This window comes from Hippopotamus amphibius, chromosome 11 (assembly GCF_030028045.1).
Source record: "Hippopotamus amphibius kiboko isolate mHipAmp2 chromosome 11, mHipAmp2.hap2, whole genome shotgun sequence".
Lineage (NCBI taxonomy): Eukaryota > Metazoa > Chordata > Mammalia > Artiodactyla > Hippopotamidae > Hippopotamus > Hippopotamus amphibius.
In genome coordinates this window covers 24,044,859-24,061,365 of record NC_080196.1, presented here as the reverse complement: position 1 = coordinate 24,061,365, position 16,507 = coordinate 24,044,859, and the positions used below count along the sequence as shown (strand labels likewise).

General features: G+C 52.4%; 1 protein-coding gene across 1 annotated transcript; it reads left to right on the top strand.

The window, feature by feature from the left end:
* The first annotated feature begins 1,585 nt into the window (after positions 1–1,585).
* On the top strand, positions 1,586–16,477 carry DHX16 (DEAH-box helicase 16). The gene is made up of 20 exons (XM_057698838.1): positions 1,586–1,957; positions 3,124–3,371; positions 3,461–3,623; positions 3,921–3,977; positions 6,807–7,061; positions 7,240–7,443; positions 7,520–7,711; positions 8,360–8,470; positions 8,644–8,759; positions 10,906–11,116; positions 11,315–11,413; positions 11,527–11,679; positions 13,279–13,419; positions 13,610–13,772; positions 13,873–13,991; positions 14,093–14,160; positions 14,881–15,043; positions 15,151–15,312; positions 15,565–15,738; positions 16,250–16,477. The coding sequence occupies exons 1-20, from the start codon at positions 1,751–1,753 to the stop codon at positions 16,376–16,378; spliced, it is 3,135 nt and encodes a 1,044-aa protein (XP_057554821.1). The 5' UTR covers positions 1,586–1,750; the 3' UTR covers positions 16,379–16,477.
* The last annotated feature ends 30 nt before the right edge of the window (positions 16,478–16,507 follow it).

Here is a 16,507-nt window from a genome sequence, read left to right as displayed (position 1 = left end):
GATCGAACCTGTGTCCCCTGCATTGGCAGGTGGATTCTTAATCTCTGTGCCACCTAGGAAGTCCCTAGACAAACTGATCTTAAACATATGCCAAAGGTCTTTAATTTACCAGCAAGGGAACAAGCAAGGTGTCAAATGAATGAGCCACTTCAGAGAGGGTGTGGGTACGGAGGGAAACAGGATACTTACATCAGTAGTTAATTAGGTAAAGATCCTAATCTGTTGTGACCCAGGAAAGCAGAAGCAAGAAGCTCTGAGATATCAGGGGTGACCACAGTCCATTTCAGAAACAGGAAACAGTGCATTCAAGAAGTCAATGATGAGCTACCTGTGGCTGTTAATTGGAATAACAAATGTTTTGTTTCCCAACATAGTGTCTGATAAATCCAATTAATTGTTAAAATGTGAAGCAGGATCAAACAACAAGCTCTGGTTATTAAAAATTAAGCAGCCAGGACTTCCCTGGTGGTCCAGTGATTAAGAATCCACCTTCCAATGCAGGGGATGCTGATTCCAATCCTAATGGGGGAACTGAGATCCAACATGCTGCGGAGCAACTAAGCCCAAGCACACGGCAAATAGAGCCCACACGCTCTGGAGCCTGCGCACCACAACTAGAAAGAAGACTGCCCCACGAAAGGAAGAGCCCAGGTGTGGTGTGAGACCCGACGCAGCCAAAAATAAAATAAATGTTTAAAGAAATGCAGAATACAGTTAAGTTAGTTTGGAGATCTTTTAAAATAACTGTACAAGGGACTTCCTTGGTGGTCCAGTGGCTAAGACTCCCCGCTCCCAATTCAGGGGGCCCGGGTTTGATTCCCTGGTCAGGGAACTAGAGCTCACATGCCACAACTAAAAATTTCGCATGCTGCAACGAAGATCGACTCTCCTGTGTGCCTCAACTAAGACCCGGTGCAGCCAAATAAATAAATAAATAAATAAATAAATAAAAAGTAAAGTACTAAAAAAAATAACTTTCCGAGACAGCACCAAGAAAAGACGGCACTTTTGTTTTTTCTCCACATCCCAAGTTTTCTCCTGCCTGGAGTCCTCGCTTAAGCGTAACCTGTATTGACTTCTGCGGAAGGTACCAGTTCTAGTAAAGGTCACTCCTAGTCAGCACGGACTAATCTGTAATAAGCATCAACCTGATCTAATTTGAAAAACCCCACCCTCGACCAGCGCGCGCGCGCGCGCGCGTACCCCCCCCCCCCAAACACCTTGCATTATTTTTGGCTCCAAAGAACTTACATGTTTTATTTCTTATGTATCTTCTCTTCGCCCCCACCCCCTCCAGCCACTGTAAATTCGGCGGCAAGGAATTTGTCTCCGATTTGCTCTTTGCTGTATCCCAGAGGACTAACACTGTGCCTAGCACACATCAGGCTCTCAGCATTTTGTTGAATGAAATGAGTGAGTGTGACACCCAAGAATGACCAACAGAGGGTGAGAGAGAGACTCAGTAGGGGAAAGAAATGAAAGTGTTTTATCCCAAGCTTCGCGTACAATTCCGCGAGATTTGAATTCGCTCGGCCACCGTAGTGTTTAGGCCGGAAACGTGCAGCCGCTTCCGGCCTCCGCGGTTGGGGAAGATTCCTTTAGCCAGTTGGAAATCCCACCCCCAGGTTCTAAGGCAACATCTTTGCGGAGCAGAGGGTCCAGCCCAGGGATCCAGGCCTCCGACCCGCCCGGCCTCCAGCGTGGCTGCTCGAGACACTTTCAGGGCCAGGAATACGGAGCGTGGGTCGCCATGGCGACGCCGGCGGGGCTGGAGCGCTGGGTGCAAGATGAGCTGCACTCGGTGCTGGGATTGAGCGAGCGGCACGTGGCCCAGTTCCTGATCGGTACAGCGCAGCGCTGCACCTCGGCAGAGGAGTTCATGCAGCGCTTGCGAGACACCGATACCCTGGACCTCAGTGGGCCGGCCCGGGACTTCGCCCTGAGACTCTGGAACAAGGTGCCGCGAGGGGCGGGGCCGGGCGTGGGAGCCCGGGAGAGGGGGTGGAGCAGGGGAGGGGTGAGGTTGGCTAACTGTCCAGGTGAGGTTGGGTTAACTGCCCAGCGGAGAATTAGGTAAGGTCACTTCACAGGCATTTACCTTTTGTCCGTTATCGCCTACGGTCTGGACCTCCACTTCCGTGGAGAAGATTGAGGAGGGATTAAGTGTGTTGGGTTAAGCGTTATAGAGCAGTGTTTCTCAAACTTTAACATCTATAGGATTCATTCACGGATTTTGTTAAAATGGGATCCCAATTCAGTAGGTCTGGATGGATTCTTCGTTTCTTCTCTTGTAACAAGTCTAACACGTTTCCAGGTGATGCTGGTGGTCCACAGGCCACCGTTTGAATAGCAAGGATATAGAAGAGATGTGTGGGCAGTGCTGTGGGAGGGCAGAAGGAGTAGGGATCGCGATAGGCAAAAGCAGGCCCAAAGATTCTCCGGAATTTATGAGGTAGAGAAGGGAGATGAGTAAGGGTATAAAGGTGAGCTCCTGGAAGACAAGACTGTAATTCTTGTCTTTATATTCCTACCACCTAACTGTACCTTGCAGAACAAGAGCTCAGAAAGTATACAGTAAGACTAAAAGTGTTGAGCTTGTTCAGAGAATGGCAGAAACCTGGTGTGGCTGTCCCATATGGTGCTTGGTGAGAGATGAGGTTAGAACTTACGTGATGTGAGGGTAGGATATTTATGTTAATCTGTTCACCAGTGTATCCCTGGAGTCTGGTGCAGTGCCAGGCCTGTGACAGGCCTCTGCAAAACAATCCTGGTCAGTACGTGGGTAGGAATGACTTAGTCATTGGGAAGAACAGAGGCTGAGCCGTTGAGAATTGGGTGTGAAAATGTAAACTCCGTGAGGGCAGGAGTTTTTGTCTTTTTATTCCTGTATCCCTAGTACCTAGCAGTGGATGCATGGGACAGGCTTCGATAAGTGTATGTTAAATGAATGACTGAAAAGAAGTTTAGAAGCTGAGAGGCCCCATTCAGGCTGATGGACATGGTGTGAAACCTTGGTGAAGAGAGAGAATGAAGGCTGGTTTAAGATCAAGTTACTCCTTAAATTAGGAACAGGGCAGAGATCAGGAGTTGCTCACATCTCCTTATCCTCTCCTCTTCTGACAGGTCCCACGGAAGGCAGTGGTGGAAAAGCCAGCTCGGGCAGCTGAGCGAGAGGCCCGAGCTCTGCTGGAAAAGAACCGATCTTACAGGTTGCTGGAGGACAGTGAGGAGAGCAGCGAGGAGACTGTAGGCAGGGACAGAAGCAGTCTCCAGAAGAAGCGGAAAAAACGGAAACACCTGAGGAAGAAACGTCAGGAGGAAGAGGAAGAAGAAGAGGAAGAGGTTTCTGAGAAAAGAAAGAGGAAGACAGAGTAAGTAGGGTGAGAGAGGATGGGGCAGATGGATGATGGGACAGGAAGCTGTTGGGTGCCCTTAGTTAATCCTCTGGGCTGGGCTACAGGGGGAGTAAACAGCAGACGGAGAAGCCAGAGTCGGAGGATGAGTGGGAGCGGACAGAGCGAGAGCGCCTTCAGGACCTGGAGGAACGCGATGCATTCGCCGAGCGGGTTCGGCAGCGGGACAAGGATCGGACTCGCAATGTCCTGGAGCGGTCAGACAAGAAGGTGTGTACGAGCAGCACGTTCCATCAGTCCCCAGGAAGATCCCTGGGTCCAGTCTGAGGTTGGGTGTGATTGCAGACAGTGATCGCTGGGAAGACAAGGGGCTGCCTCCCGGGGTCTGGTCATCTCTTCGGGTGTTCAGGCTAAGGTGGCTCCCTGCTGAACCTGTAGCCACAGAGGTTCCTCAGTGGGGGGGGACATTTCTTTGTGCAAGGGAACATCAGAATGATCCTTATGTTTCTAGAAAGGGAATGGCCCTGGGTTTGAGGACTTTTGGCCACTCTTGCCTTCTTCTACCAGGCTTATGAAGAGGCTCAGAAGCGCCTCAAGATGGCTGAGGAAGACCGGAAAGCCATGGTGAGTTCCAGTGTCCAGGAAGACAAAAGGAAAGACTTTCTGAAGGAGTGGTTTGGGGTAGGGAAAAAGAGTGCAAAGGAGGTTCAGTGTGGCTGCTGGTGTGGTGTTGGGTCTCTGGAGGAGGGGGCTTGGTTGACAGGAGCCTGCTGAGGGTGGACTTAATGTTGTAGAGGGAAGGAAGTGCTCCAGAAACCCTCTGACTCCTTAGGATCAGATCACACTGTGTGTTCGTAAGGGGAGTGTGAGCTTTCCATGTTCCTGAGACTTAAAGAGATGTACTCAAAAGGCAGCTGGAAAAAAAAAAGGCAGCTGGATGGTCAAGGTGGTGGCTGGAGGACAGAGGCAGGGCAGAGTCCTACTGCTGAGGGATGTGCTGACCGCTGAGCTGGGGTACAGCATCTCCAAATACCTTCCTACCACCTAATCCTGCCATCCCCCACAGGACCTTGTGATCTCCCGCTGGTTTCCTGAGTTAGTCTTCTCACTGCAGAGGGACAGAGCCCTTGTAATTCATGAACTGGACTTGTTATGGGGTGAGCCTAGGTAGGGTCACGGTTTTCCAAAGGCTCGGTCTTCCCATGTAAGTCACACTTAGATTTCCCCAAAGAATTTTGAGACTCTTGGTGTCCTAAAGATGGCCTAGTGGCTATTAGTTCTCTCCTGACATATCCATCTCAGGTCGCACCCCACAAAGTGACTGTGGCCAGAGACTTCTGAGATACCTCTCGATGCTGGTGTAGTGTTTTTACTTTCCTGAATTTTTCTTTTCTTTTTCAATTAAGAAAATTTTCAAACAAACAGGAAAATTGAAAGCATGGTATAATTTTAGAACATTCATCTGGACAATTTTTTTTTCATCCAGACTGTTTAGATTAGAAAATTGCTATACCATGTGCAATATCTGTAATGTCTATGTAAGTGGCGGCTTTTTTTTTTTTTTCCTTTTTGAACCATTTAAAAGTTTTAGATATCATGGCATTTGTCCCATCAGCATGTACCTGGTAAGAACAAAGACATTCTCTAAAACCACAGTGCCATTGTCACACCCAGGAAAAGGATTCTCATGTACCAACTAAGAACCTGCCTGCAATAAGATTTCCCCAGTTACCCCAAAATGTCCTTAATAACTGCTTTATCCAAACTGGAATCCAGTCGAGGTTCCTGCATTGCGTTTGGTTGTTAGGTCTCTTCAGTTTGTTTCATTTTCCCCTTCTCTCTCTTTCTTTCTGTCTCATCTTGTACCATGCCCTACATTCTGGATTGATCTGATCCCTATCTTGTGGTGTTAAGTGCTGTCCCAATACTTAAAGTGGGAATGGGTTTACAGCTTGCTTAGACTCAGATTAAACAGCTGTGGCAGCAACACCTCTTGGGTGGTGATGTGCACGTTGTATCAGGGGGACCCCTGTCCAGCTGTGTGCCTGTTAGTGCTGGTGTCCTTCCTACCAACAGCCTCTCAGCTAATGGTTTAGCAACCACTGCTAATGCCTTCCTGAATCACTCATGTCACGGGGGATTGCAAAGTGGTGATTTTTGGATTCTGACATTCCTTCTACATTTATTGGCTAGCTTTTTTATATAAAGAAGAACGTTTCCTCAACAACAAGGAATAGGCTACAGTGCCTTCAGAGGGAAGGCAAATACTTGTTTCCTTTTAATTACTAATTTTTAGCATAAAGAGTCTGGTGTAATAGTCCCCTCACTGGAGATAGAAGTTGTTTTCCTATTGTTTGTTTGCACGCGTGTCACGTTGGACTCGTAAATTTTTATTTCTCAATACTTTACACTTGCTTATCGTTATTCTTTTTGATGCTCAAAGTGCCCTGAGTTCTTGCCCATATTCTAGTACATGTGCTGCCGAAGCGAGCACCTTGCCCATGTTTTAAGAAGACATCCATCTGCCTCACCGATCAGGCCAAAGGAGTATGTGATTGTGGTACTCAGATCAGGTCATGAGCATAAACTCCATTTTAAGAGATGATAGAACAAACAAGAAAAACCAAGCAATTAAATCAAAGCAGGGCCCCAAAGGAGGAAGAGGGCAGTGGTGGGGCTTTGTCAGTGCAGTAGAGGAGCTTGTTGTGATCCCAGGGGAGATCCTGTTGCCACAGTGGGAGGGCTTAGGGTTAGAGTCCAGAAAGGCCTTCAGCATGTGCCCAGTGTTCTGTCATCCACGATGTGTCCTGAAAAGCCTGTGTCAAAAGGAAACGTGTAGAAGCCAAATGACCCATTGTCTGAGGGGAGAAGTACGTCCCCGAGCTAAACGTCCCTCATTACATTTCGTCCCGCAGAACCACTCTCTGATGCTTCCAGCCTTTTTGTGTATAATTTATTTTTCCATTTTCCTCAAACTGCAGTCATTTGGTTTAAGACCAGGGAACATGTCTTTGGGGTGGAAGAATACCTATTTTTTGGCTCACCCAGTGGTTTCCAAATTGTCTCACTTGTTTTCAGTTTGAGACGTATGCTTCCAAATGCTGGTATCAGCTGTTATGTTTTTCCCCTTTGCACTAAGTCGAATAAAATAGCAAGAGTAGAATATAAAATTTGCACATAAGCACTTTAGCCCTAGTAAATTTATGTTGGCAGAGATGGTGGGGCTGCCTGGAAGCACCGTCCAGATGGGTCCTGCTGCTGGAAGGCAGCGTGTGGGCCCCGCGTTGGGCACGTCGTGAGTCGTGTCGTCCAGTGTAGAGGGAAGGAAGGTGGAGGACACATCTTTAGGTTCTCGTGCCAGCCTGTCAGGGAGGTTGTCACTCTTCGGGGTGGGTGAGGAAAGAGGTCAGTCTTCCCGCGAGAGGAGGCTCTGACTGCCCTGGGCTGGCCCAGGTCCCTGAGCTGCGGAAGAAATCCCGCCGAGAGTACCTGGCCAAGCGGGAGCGCGAGAAGCTTGAGGACCTGGAGGCCGAGCTGGCAGACGAAGAGTTCCTCTTCGGGGACGTGGAGCTGAGCCGACACGAGCGGCGGGAGCTGAGATACAAGCGGCAAGTGCGGGATCTGGCCCGGGAGTACCGGGCGGCTGGGGAGCAGGAGAAGCTGGAGGCCACCCACCGCTACCACATGCCCGAGGAGACCCGAGGACAGGTGAGGCGCGGGGGTCACCGCCTCAGCCCACGCGGAGGGGCGGGAGGGCTGCCGGGGCTTGCGCGGTGGCTTGGCTGGCCCCTGCCTTGTCTTGCCTTTCTCTGTGGGCGGGGGTGGCGGCTGGAGACGGCCTGGGCAGAGGGGACAGCTCTGTCTCCATGTCCCCCTCTCTTCTTAGCCGTCACGAGCGGTGGATCTAGTGGAGGAGGAATCCGGTGCCCCTGGGGAGGAGCAGCGGCGCTGGGAGGAGGCCCGGCTCGGGGCAGCGTCCCTGAAGTTCGGGGCCCGAGATGCTGCCTCCCAGGAGCCCAAGTATCAGCTGGTGCTGGAGGAAGAGGAGACCATTGAGTTCGTCCGGGCCACCCAGCTCCAGGGCGACGAGGTGAGAGGGAGGGCGCTGGGACGTCTGAGGAACAGGGGGCAGCTGGCCCAACGCTCACAGCCCTCTTCCTCCTTAGGAGCCGTCAGCCCCACCCGCTCCAACCCAGGCCCAGCAGAAGGAGTCCATCCAGGCCGTCCGCCGCAGCCTCCCGGTGTTCCCGTTCCGTGGGGAGCTCCTGGCCGCTGTTGCTAATCATCAGGTCCTCATCATCGAGGGCGAGACGGGCTCGGGCAAGACCACCCAAATCCCGCAGTACCTCTTTGAGGAGGTATGACAGCTGCACGCTCAGCTGGCACTCACCAGCGCAGTCCCGTCAGCTCCTTTGCATGGGATTTTGAGTCGTCGCTTTCCTTCTCCACTTCAGTCCTTTGGTCTTTTCTGCTAAGTGGTGAGGTGCCTGAGAGTAAGGACCACACCCTTTTCATGCTTCTGGTCTCACTTCCTGCCATGGCGTCCATGCCTGGTAGGCGTTCTATATGTTCATGTTGGAAGGAGGTATAGACAGATAGATGGCGTGTGGGTGTGAACATGGACCCCGCACTCCACCAGCCCAGCCTCTGCTCCTCTGCAGGGCCAAGGAACGAGGAGTGAAAAGACTTTTCCTGCTTTTCTTACCTGCCTTTGTTTCCCTTGCTTTGGGGTCTGTCCAGCCGGTCAGTCCTTTTCCAGCTTAAAACTCGCTAGAAAGAGATTTGAGACCCAAACTTGATGACACAAAGGGCTGGGACTGCCAGGGCTGGGTGAGGACCCTTTGCGGGCCCTGGGTCTGCCATCCTATCCATTTGCCCTTGTCTGGTTTTCTGCTTCTGTCTGTTCCTCTGTGCCCCCTGCGCTGCATTTCCAACGTCTGTGAATTGCTGGGCCCCAGCTGCATATTTAGCAAAGGGCAAACCTCCTCTTTCTTCCTGTCACACAGGGTTACACAAAGAAGGGCATGAAGATTGCCTGCACCCAGCCCCGGAGAGTGGCAGCCATGAGCGTGGCTGCCCGCGTGGCCCGGGAGATGGGTGTGAAGCTTGGGAATGAGGTGAGATCTGTGGGGACTGAGGGGCGAGGGGAGCCCCTATGGTCTGGGACTCAGCCCACCTTGCCCGCAGGTCCCCCCAACCCCCCTACCAGGCCAGGTGCTCGCCCTTGGCCCCTTGCCCTCCCTTCTGGGGGCGCCACCCCAACTGTCGATCACTGATGGCCCCCCGACAGGTCGGCTACAGCATCCGCTTTGAGGACTGCACGTCAGAGAGAACTGTCCTGCGCTACATGACGGACGGGATGCTTCTCCGGGAGTTCCTCTCTGAGCCTGACCTTGCGAGTTACAGGTACGCACAGGCACACAGGCTCCCTGGCTCCCACGGGAAGGGAAGCCCCCCACCTTCGCCTCCCTCCGGTCTGCTGCCCTCCTGTCCTTCAGTGCCTTCCTTTATCTCCTTTAATCTCTGGCTTTTCTCTCCTTTCTTCCCACCTGGACAGTTTGGCCATTGCCTTCTCTTCTGATTTGTCCACCAGTTCTTGAATCTTTATGGTTCGAACAGTCCTAGAACTGAGATGGGCCTGGAGGGTAGAAGAGGCTACAGAGAGAGCCTCTCCCTCCCTCCCCAATTGTTCCCAGAGTTCAGAAAACAACCAGGATGGTAGAGTGGTGCTACGGGGACTTGAGAAGCCACATGAAGGCCACTCGTAAAAACTTAGAATGTTTAGCTTAGAGGGGAAAACTCAGATACCCTAGTTCCCTCTAAATATGTGAAGAGCTATTACGTGAGAAAGGGACTAGAGAGCACAGCTAGGAGGGGGAGGTTACCAGGAGGCGGATTTCAGATCAGTACCCAGAGGCCGTGGAGTGGCGGGAGATTGCGGGGGCTGTCAGAGCGCTTGCGCCCTGACCCTGATGCCTCTGGCCCACATTTTGGAGTGACCTGATCTGTGAATAATGAGTTCTCAGTGCCGGCACTGGCCAAGCAGGGGTTGGATGAGCATGTGTTGCGGGGGAGAGGTGATTCATGGATAGGATGGGGCTGGGGCCCGTCCAGCTGAACAGTACGTGGCTTTTCAGCTCTTAGGAGGCTGTGGGTTTCCGGTCCTAGAAGATTACAGTGGAGCAGTGGGACAGATAGGATTTGGTCCTTCACATCCCTTGCAAAAACCTCTGAGAGCCCATGGAAAGCCAGCCAGTGCGAGAGTGTTCAGGGTGTGGGGTTCTCCCATCAAGCCCGTCTGCTTTGTGAAACGGCTGAGGACTTCACCATCATGGTCATGGTTAGGCACAGAGGGTTGAAGTGGGGGATGGGCTCCTGCAGACTTGGCAGAAAATCCAAAGACTAGAGCAAGGGGAAAGAAGGTGGCACTCCTATAGCTAAATTACGCGGAGACCAGGAAGCCTGCAAAGTCCTCCAAGGTTGGGGTGGGAAGGCTCACCTGACCCCTCTCTCCAGAAAGAGGCATGAGGGCCAACCAGGGATGCACGGCAGCTGCCCCACAGGACCCTGGGAGCTTCTGGGCTGTTCAAATCATGGTGGCTCAGGTCTGTCTGTCCCTTCCTAGCCAGCCTGGGGGCCTACCCTTATTCAAAGAGGCCTTACCTCACTTTTTCCCCCTTAGAACAGATATCCTTACTTCTGCGGGGTTTGTTTTGTTTTGTTTTGTTTCTTTGTTTGTTTGTTTTTGTTCTTGTATGGCTGGGCTTGTGGGATCTTCGTTCCCCGAACAGGGATTGAATCCCAGGCCCCAGCAGTGAAAGTACCGAGTCCTGACCAGGGACTGCCAGGGAGTTCCTGACTTATGTTGACTCTTTTTTTTTTTTTAATTAATTTATTTATTTATTTTATTTATTGGCTGCGTTGGGTCTTCGTTGCTGCACACGGGCTTTCTCTAGTTGCTGCGAGCGGGGGCTACCCTTCATTGTGGTGCACAGGCTCCTCATTGTAGTGGCTTCTCTTGTTGTGGAGCACAGGCTCTAGGCGCGTGGGCTTCAGTAGTTGCGGCACATGGGCTCAATAGTTGTGGCTCACGGGCTCTAGAGCACAGGCTCATTAGTTGTGGCACACGGGCTTAGTTGTTCCGTGGCATGTGGAATCTTCCCAGGCCAGGGCTCGAACCCGTGTCCCCTGCATTGGCAGGCGGATTCTTTACCACTGCGCCACCTAGGAAGTCCTTCTGCTGACTCTTAACAGACTCTTGACTCTTATCCAGAGCAGATGTCTTACTTGTTCTGGCTTTGGCTTCTGACCTCCAGATCTTGGGTGCTGTTGTGTGCCCAGGCTGGGAGATGCTACAGGCTATGGGGCCCTCCCCTCCTCTAACTTTCTGTTAGTCTGGCTTAACTTAGATGGTTGGCTTCTCCCTGGAACCCCTTTTCCCACATTCACCCCTGGGCATGTTGCTTCCTTCCGTTCCTCTCATCCAGGACCCCAGTGTCCCCTCCTGCGTTGCCCAGCTCCCTCGCTCATTGCTGCCCCGTCCCTTTTCCAGCGTGGTGATGGTGGATGAGGCCCACGAACGGACCCTGCACACAGACATTCTCTTTGGGTTGATCAAGGACGTTGCCCGATTCCGACCTGAGCTCAAGGTCCTGGTGGCTTCAGCCACACTGGATACTGCCCGCTTTTCCACCTTCTTTGATGACGCCCCCATCTTTCGAATCCCTGGACGCAGGTTTCCAGTGGACGTCTTCTACACCAAGGTGCCCCCTCTGGGAGGATGGGCTTAAGTGTAAAGGCAGCAGAGCTTTTGGAGGAGATTGTCCCAAGGAGGGAAGGATGGGATGGAGAGTCCAAAGGGGAACTGGGATAAAGTGTATGTCGAGCTGGGAGGAGAGGAAGAGATTCGCCTGAGCAGGTAGCCTTCCTGTGACCCTGCCTGTGACCCCCCCTCCCCCCAGGCTCCAGAAGCGGACTACCTGGAGGCCTGTGTGGTGTCTGTGCTGCAGATCCACGTGACCCAGCCCCCCGGGGATATCCTGGTGTTCCTGACAGGACAGGTGCGTGACATGGGGGAGGGGGGCGCGATGTGCGTATCCCCGGGGAAGACAGGGCTGGCAGGTCGGCCTCTCGTGACTCTGGGTCGCACGCTGCTCTCCCCACCCAAATCCAGGAGGAGATTGAGGCTGCCTGTGAGATGCTCCAGGATCGCTGCCGCCGCCTGGGCTCCAAAATCCGGGAGCTCCTGGTGCTGCCCATTTATGCCAACCTGCCCTCCGACATGCAGGCGCGGATCTTCCAGCCCACGCCCCCTGGGGCACGGAAGGTCAGTTGGAGAAACCCACATTCTTCACCCCTGTGGTTCACGCAGCTAGTGGTGAAAAGGAAAGTGTGTGCCTGCCCTGTGCAAGGTATGTCCTGGGCACTGCTGCAGCTGCGAGGCTGGTGGCAGTCAGTCCCCTGCCTCTGGAGCTGGAGGGAGAGGGTGACAATGCAGGAATGCCGACGTAGCCAACTGCACGATCCAGAAAGTGAGTGTGGTAGAGATGCAGAGGTGAAGGGAGGCCCTTGGTGTGCCGGCAGGTGGGGTTTGGTCTGGACCTTTAGGGAAGAGGGTGGGGGAGTATCAGAGGAAAGCCTAAGGGGTGTTTGAGGCCACGGTAATCCAGCAGGCTTAGTGGAAGGCTCACATGGTGAGGTGGTGGGAGGCGGGCTAAAAACAACTTTGGATGGAGGTTAGAGAGGGCCTTTGATGGCAGGTGGAAGAGTGGACTTTAGACCAGCGAGTGGACATCAGAGGATTTTGAGCAAAGATGTAATTTTCATTCAACAAATATTTAAAGAGTACCTCCCACAGTCCAGGTACTGTTCTAAGGGATGAACAAAACAGAGTCTCTAGCCTCATGGAGTTTAGTCTGGTATGTTAGGAGGCAGTGAATACGTAAATACATAACGTCAATTTGTGGCAAATGCTCTGAAGAGATCCAGTGCAGCATAGCAAGTCGGAAACTGACTCTGGGCGGGTGAGTTGGGAGAGGAATGGCAGGAAGGTGTTTTCCTTAGGGTGTAGGGAAGGCCTCTCCCTCTCTGATAAGGTGAGAGTGAAGCTGGGGCCTCAGTCAGGCGAGGGAGGGAGCTGGCTGACATCTGGGAGAAGAGCGAGGAAGAAGAGCACGCCAAGCAGAGGGAATAGCTTGTGTGGAGGGTGGGCGTGAGGGTGGGCGTGAGGCGTGCGCAGCAGTGGGCAGAGGTGGAGCGAGGAGCCCAGGTGCTAGGAGGGGAGATCGGAAAGGTAGCCGGGGGTTGGAGGGCTCAAGGCCTGAAGGGACTTGAATATGATTCTCAGGCAGGGTGGGAAGCCGCGGAAGGATGCAGGGACGGGTGTGACAGGCTCACATTTTAAAAGGACCATTCTGGATGCCATGTAACCAGGGCTAGAAGTAGAGCAGGGAGACTCATCGGGGGCTATTTTAGGAAGTAACGTGTGACGATGAAGATGAAAGTGACAGTGGGACTTCCCTGACGGTGCAGTGGTTAGAGACTCTGCACTTGCACTGCACGGGGCGCGGGTCAGGGGAACTAAGATCCCTCATGCTGTGCGACGCAGCCAAAAAAAAAAAAAATGAATAAAGAAAAATTGACAGTGGGGAAGATGGAGCAGAAACCTGACACCCCCAGTTCCCGCCTCTGAAAAAACTGAACCCCCTTCATTTCCTTTCCTTTTCCTTTCCGCCTTATGCCCTGCTGATCTCCACGTCTCCCTCACCCTTTTACTGACCTGTCCCCCTCTCCTGACCTTGGCCATAAATCCCCTCAGCTCCTGCATCCTTTGCACCTGTTTCTCTACTCTGCGTCTTCCAGAATTATTTTTTCTGGATAGCTAGGTGGGTAGGGTTTATGGGTGACCCCACATTCTCTCATTCAGGTGGTTGTGGCAACGAACATCGCCGAGACCTCGCTCACCATTGAGGGCATCATTTATGTGCTGGATCCAGGGTTCTGTAAGCAGAAGAGCTACAACCCCCGCACAGGCATGGAATCGCTCACTGTCACACCCTGCAGCAAGGTTGGCCTGGGCCTGAGCAGGGTCTCCATGGGCAGGGGGGAGAACAGGCCTACTCAGAAGCGGTGGAAGCTGCTTCGAGTAAGGGGGACCAGTGGTCCACACCCTCCCAGATCTCTTGCAGAAACATTGCCCTTTCTCTTTTCCATCACCAGATTGTCAGTGGGCCTGACAAACTGTCCTTTCTTTCCAGGCCTCAGCCAATCAGCGAGCTGGTCGGGCGGGTCGGGTGGCTGCGGGGAAGTGCTTCCGCCTGTATACCGCCTGGGCCTATCAGCACGAGCTGGAGGAAACCACAGTGCCCGAGATTCAGAGGACCAGCCTGGGCAATGTGGTGTTGCTGCTCAAGAGCTTAGGTGACTGGCATCCCCAGTCCTCTGAGAGAGGAGAGGGTGGGGCTGGAGTCACTGGTCCTCGTGAAGGGACTCTGTTCTACCCCCGCACATCTTTCTCCAGGGATCCATGACCTTATGCACTTTGATTTCCTGGACCCTCCACCGTATGAGACCCTGCTGCTGGCTTTGGAGCAGCTGTACGCACTGGGCGCCCTCAACCACCTTGGGGAGCTTACCACGGTGAGGTGGGAGGGCAGCAGGCTGGGGCAGGAGGAAGGCCGGGGTGACCCCTCGAGAGTTGGAGGGAAGAGTGGCCTCAGCTGTCTCTTTCCTCTCCTTAGTCTGGTCGAAAGATGGCGGAGCTGCCAGTGGACCCCATGCTGTCTAAAATGATCCTGGCCTCGGAGAAGTAAGCCCCTGACTCGGCCGGGTCGCCAGCACACACACTGGCCTTGCCTCCTTCTGTCTCTGGGGCCATCTTTGTGACCTTGCAGTTTCTCTCCACCACATTATTCTTTAACAAATAACAAGTTTTTAGATAACTTTTATTGCCCCTTTTGAGGCCCACAGGTGACAGTAAGACACTGTCCTGTCTTCGGTTATGATATCAAATGGGTGAGATTGACAAGCACATAGAAAACTTAGGGGCATGAACGAAAGTGCAAGATTTTCCATCTGTGAGGAGTGCTAAGTGAGGGCTGGTTTGGGGACTTATTCATTCCTAAGATTTCAGACTAGAGCATTTAGATGTAGCTGTGGAGGGACCACCTTTAAATGCCATTCTCTGCTATGGTTGAGATTAAAGGTCATTACATGAACTTAAAGGAATTGCTATAATGCACACCTTCTTACTGCAGAACCCTCAGAGGGCCCTGGTGCTTTCCTGCCTCTGCCTCCCTGGGTATCTCTCCTGTTACTGTTTTATCTGTGACCTGACCCTTACTCCCTTGACCTCCATACCGCTGCCCCTGCCACCAAATTCAGTCTACTCTCTGATTTGTAGCTGTTAGCCCACCCTGCAGTCCCCACATGAGGACAGCCATCACACAGCGATCACTCCTCCTCACTGAGCCTGTTCCTGTTCCTGAGTCTCACTTTGAGCTCTCGTGCTTTTCCCTTCCCGCCCCAGGTATAGCTGTTCAGAGGAGATCCTGACAGTGGCCGCCATGCTCTCAGTCAACAACTCCATCTTCTACCGACCCAAGGACAAGGTCGTCCATGCCGACAATGCTCGTGTCAACTTCTTCCTCCCTGGTGGGGACCACCTGGTTCTGCTGAACGTTTATACACAGGTCACTGGGCTTGGGTGAGTGGGAGTGAGGGGGACATGGGAGACTCTGATCCTGCTGTATACTTAACACAGCCCTCTTCCCCGCCTCTCTTTCAACCCTTTACACAGTGGGCTGAGAGTGGTTACTCTTCCCAGTGGTGCTATGAGAACTTTGTACAGTTCAGATCGATGCGCCGAGCCCGGGATGTGCGGGAACAGCTGGAGGGGCTCCTGGAACGTGTGGAAGTTGGTCTTAGTTCCTGCCAGGGGGACTATATCCGTGTCCGAAAGGTAAGCATTTCTTTAGTGTGCTGCTGTCCACCCAGTATCTCCTGAGGAGCAAGCTTCTCCTCTGGGGCCAGCGGCCTGAGAATGTGCTGCTTCCCCTGTGGAAGGTGTGCTCTCCTTGTGCTTTCTGCCTGGACCACTGAAGTGTCCTTACCTTTCTAGTTCTCCCAAAGCCTGAACTAAAAAGGTAGTGAGTGCTCAGGGTCCCTGGATGCCTTCCTTTCCCATTGACTTCCTTTCCTGCCTGCTCCGTAGGCCGTCACTGCTGGTTACTTTTACCACACAGCACGGTTGACTCGCAGTGGGTACCGCACAGTGAAACAGCAGCAGACTGTGTTCATTCATCCCAACTCTTCCCTTTTTGAGGAACAGCCACGCTGGCTACTCTACCACGAACTTGTCTTGACCACCAAAGAGTTCATGAGACAGGTGAGGGGACCTTGCCCTACCCAGTCAGGTAGGCTGTGTGGGAGATGGTATCCTGGCAAGCTAAAAACCCAGGTTCAAGTTGCTGGGAATGGCAGAGAAATCGGAAAGTGCCTTGGTTTAAGGTGGGATAAGATAGAAAGGCATCCTTTCTGACAGCTGTCTCAGCATCTACTAAGATCTGTCTGTTCATTCACTAAGGATGTGAATGCCCATCGTCTCGGTGTTTCAGGCACTGGGGTGATAATGGTCAACAAAGCAGATGTGAGCTCTGTCCTGAGCGTGTTTTAGTCTTTACGTTCAAGGCTTTTGTTTAAGGTTAGCTTACTTGTGCTCTTGCATCGCGTGCAGAGTTGTGTGTTGGCCCTGGGGATCCAGAGTATCAGAGCCAGATACCCCTTCCCTTAGCCCTGCCGTCAAAGGGGAAAGAAGAGAACCTTTTTTAAAGTCACATACAATCAGAATCTAGGTTGGACAGAAGGCAACCCTACCGATTTTTTCTCTTCCCTTCCAGGTATTGGAGATTGAGAGCAGTTGGCTTCTGGAGGTGGCTCCCCACTATTATAAGGCCAAAGAACTAGAAGACCCTCATGCTAAGAAAATGCCCAAAAAAGTAGGCAAGACACGAGAAGAGCTAGGGTAAAGAGCAGAGAACAGAACAGAACAAGTAGAACCTAACACCAGCTCCTTTTTCTTCTGTACATTATTTAATATCTATTAATAAAAATATATTTAGAGTAAAGCTATGGGGAACTTTTTGAGATTCAGAGAA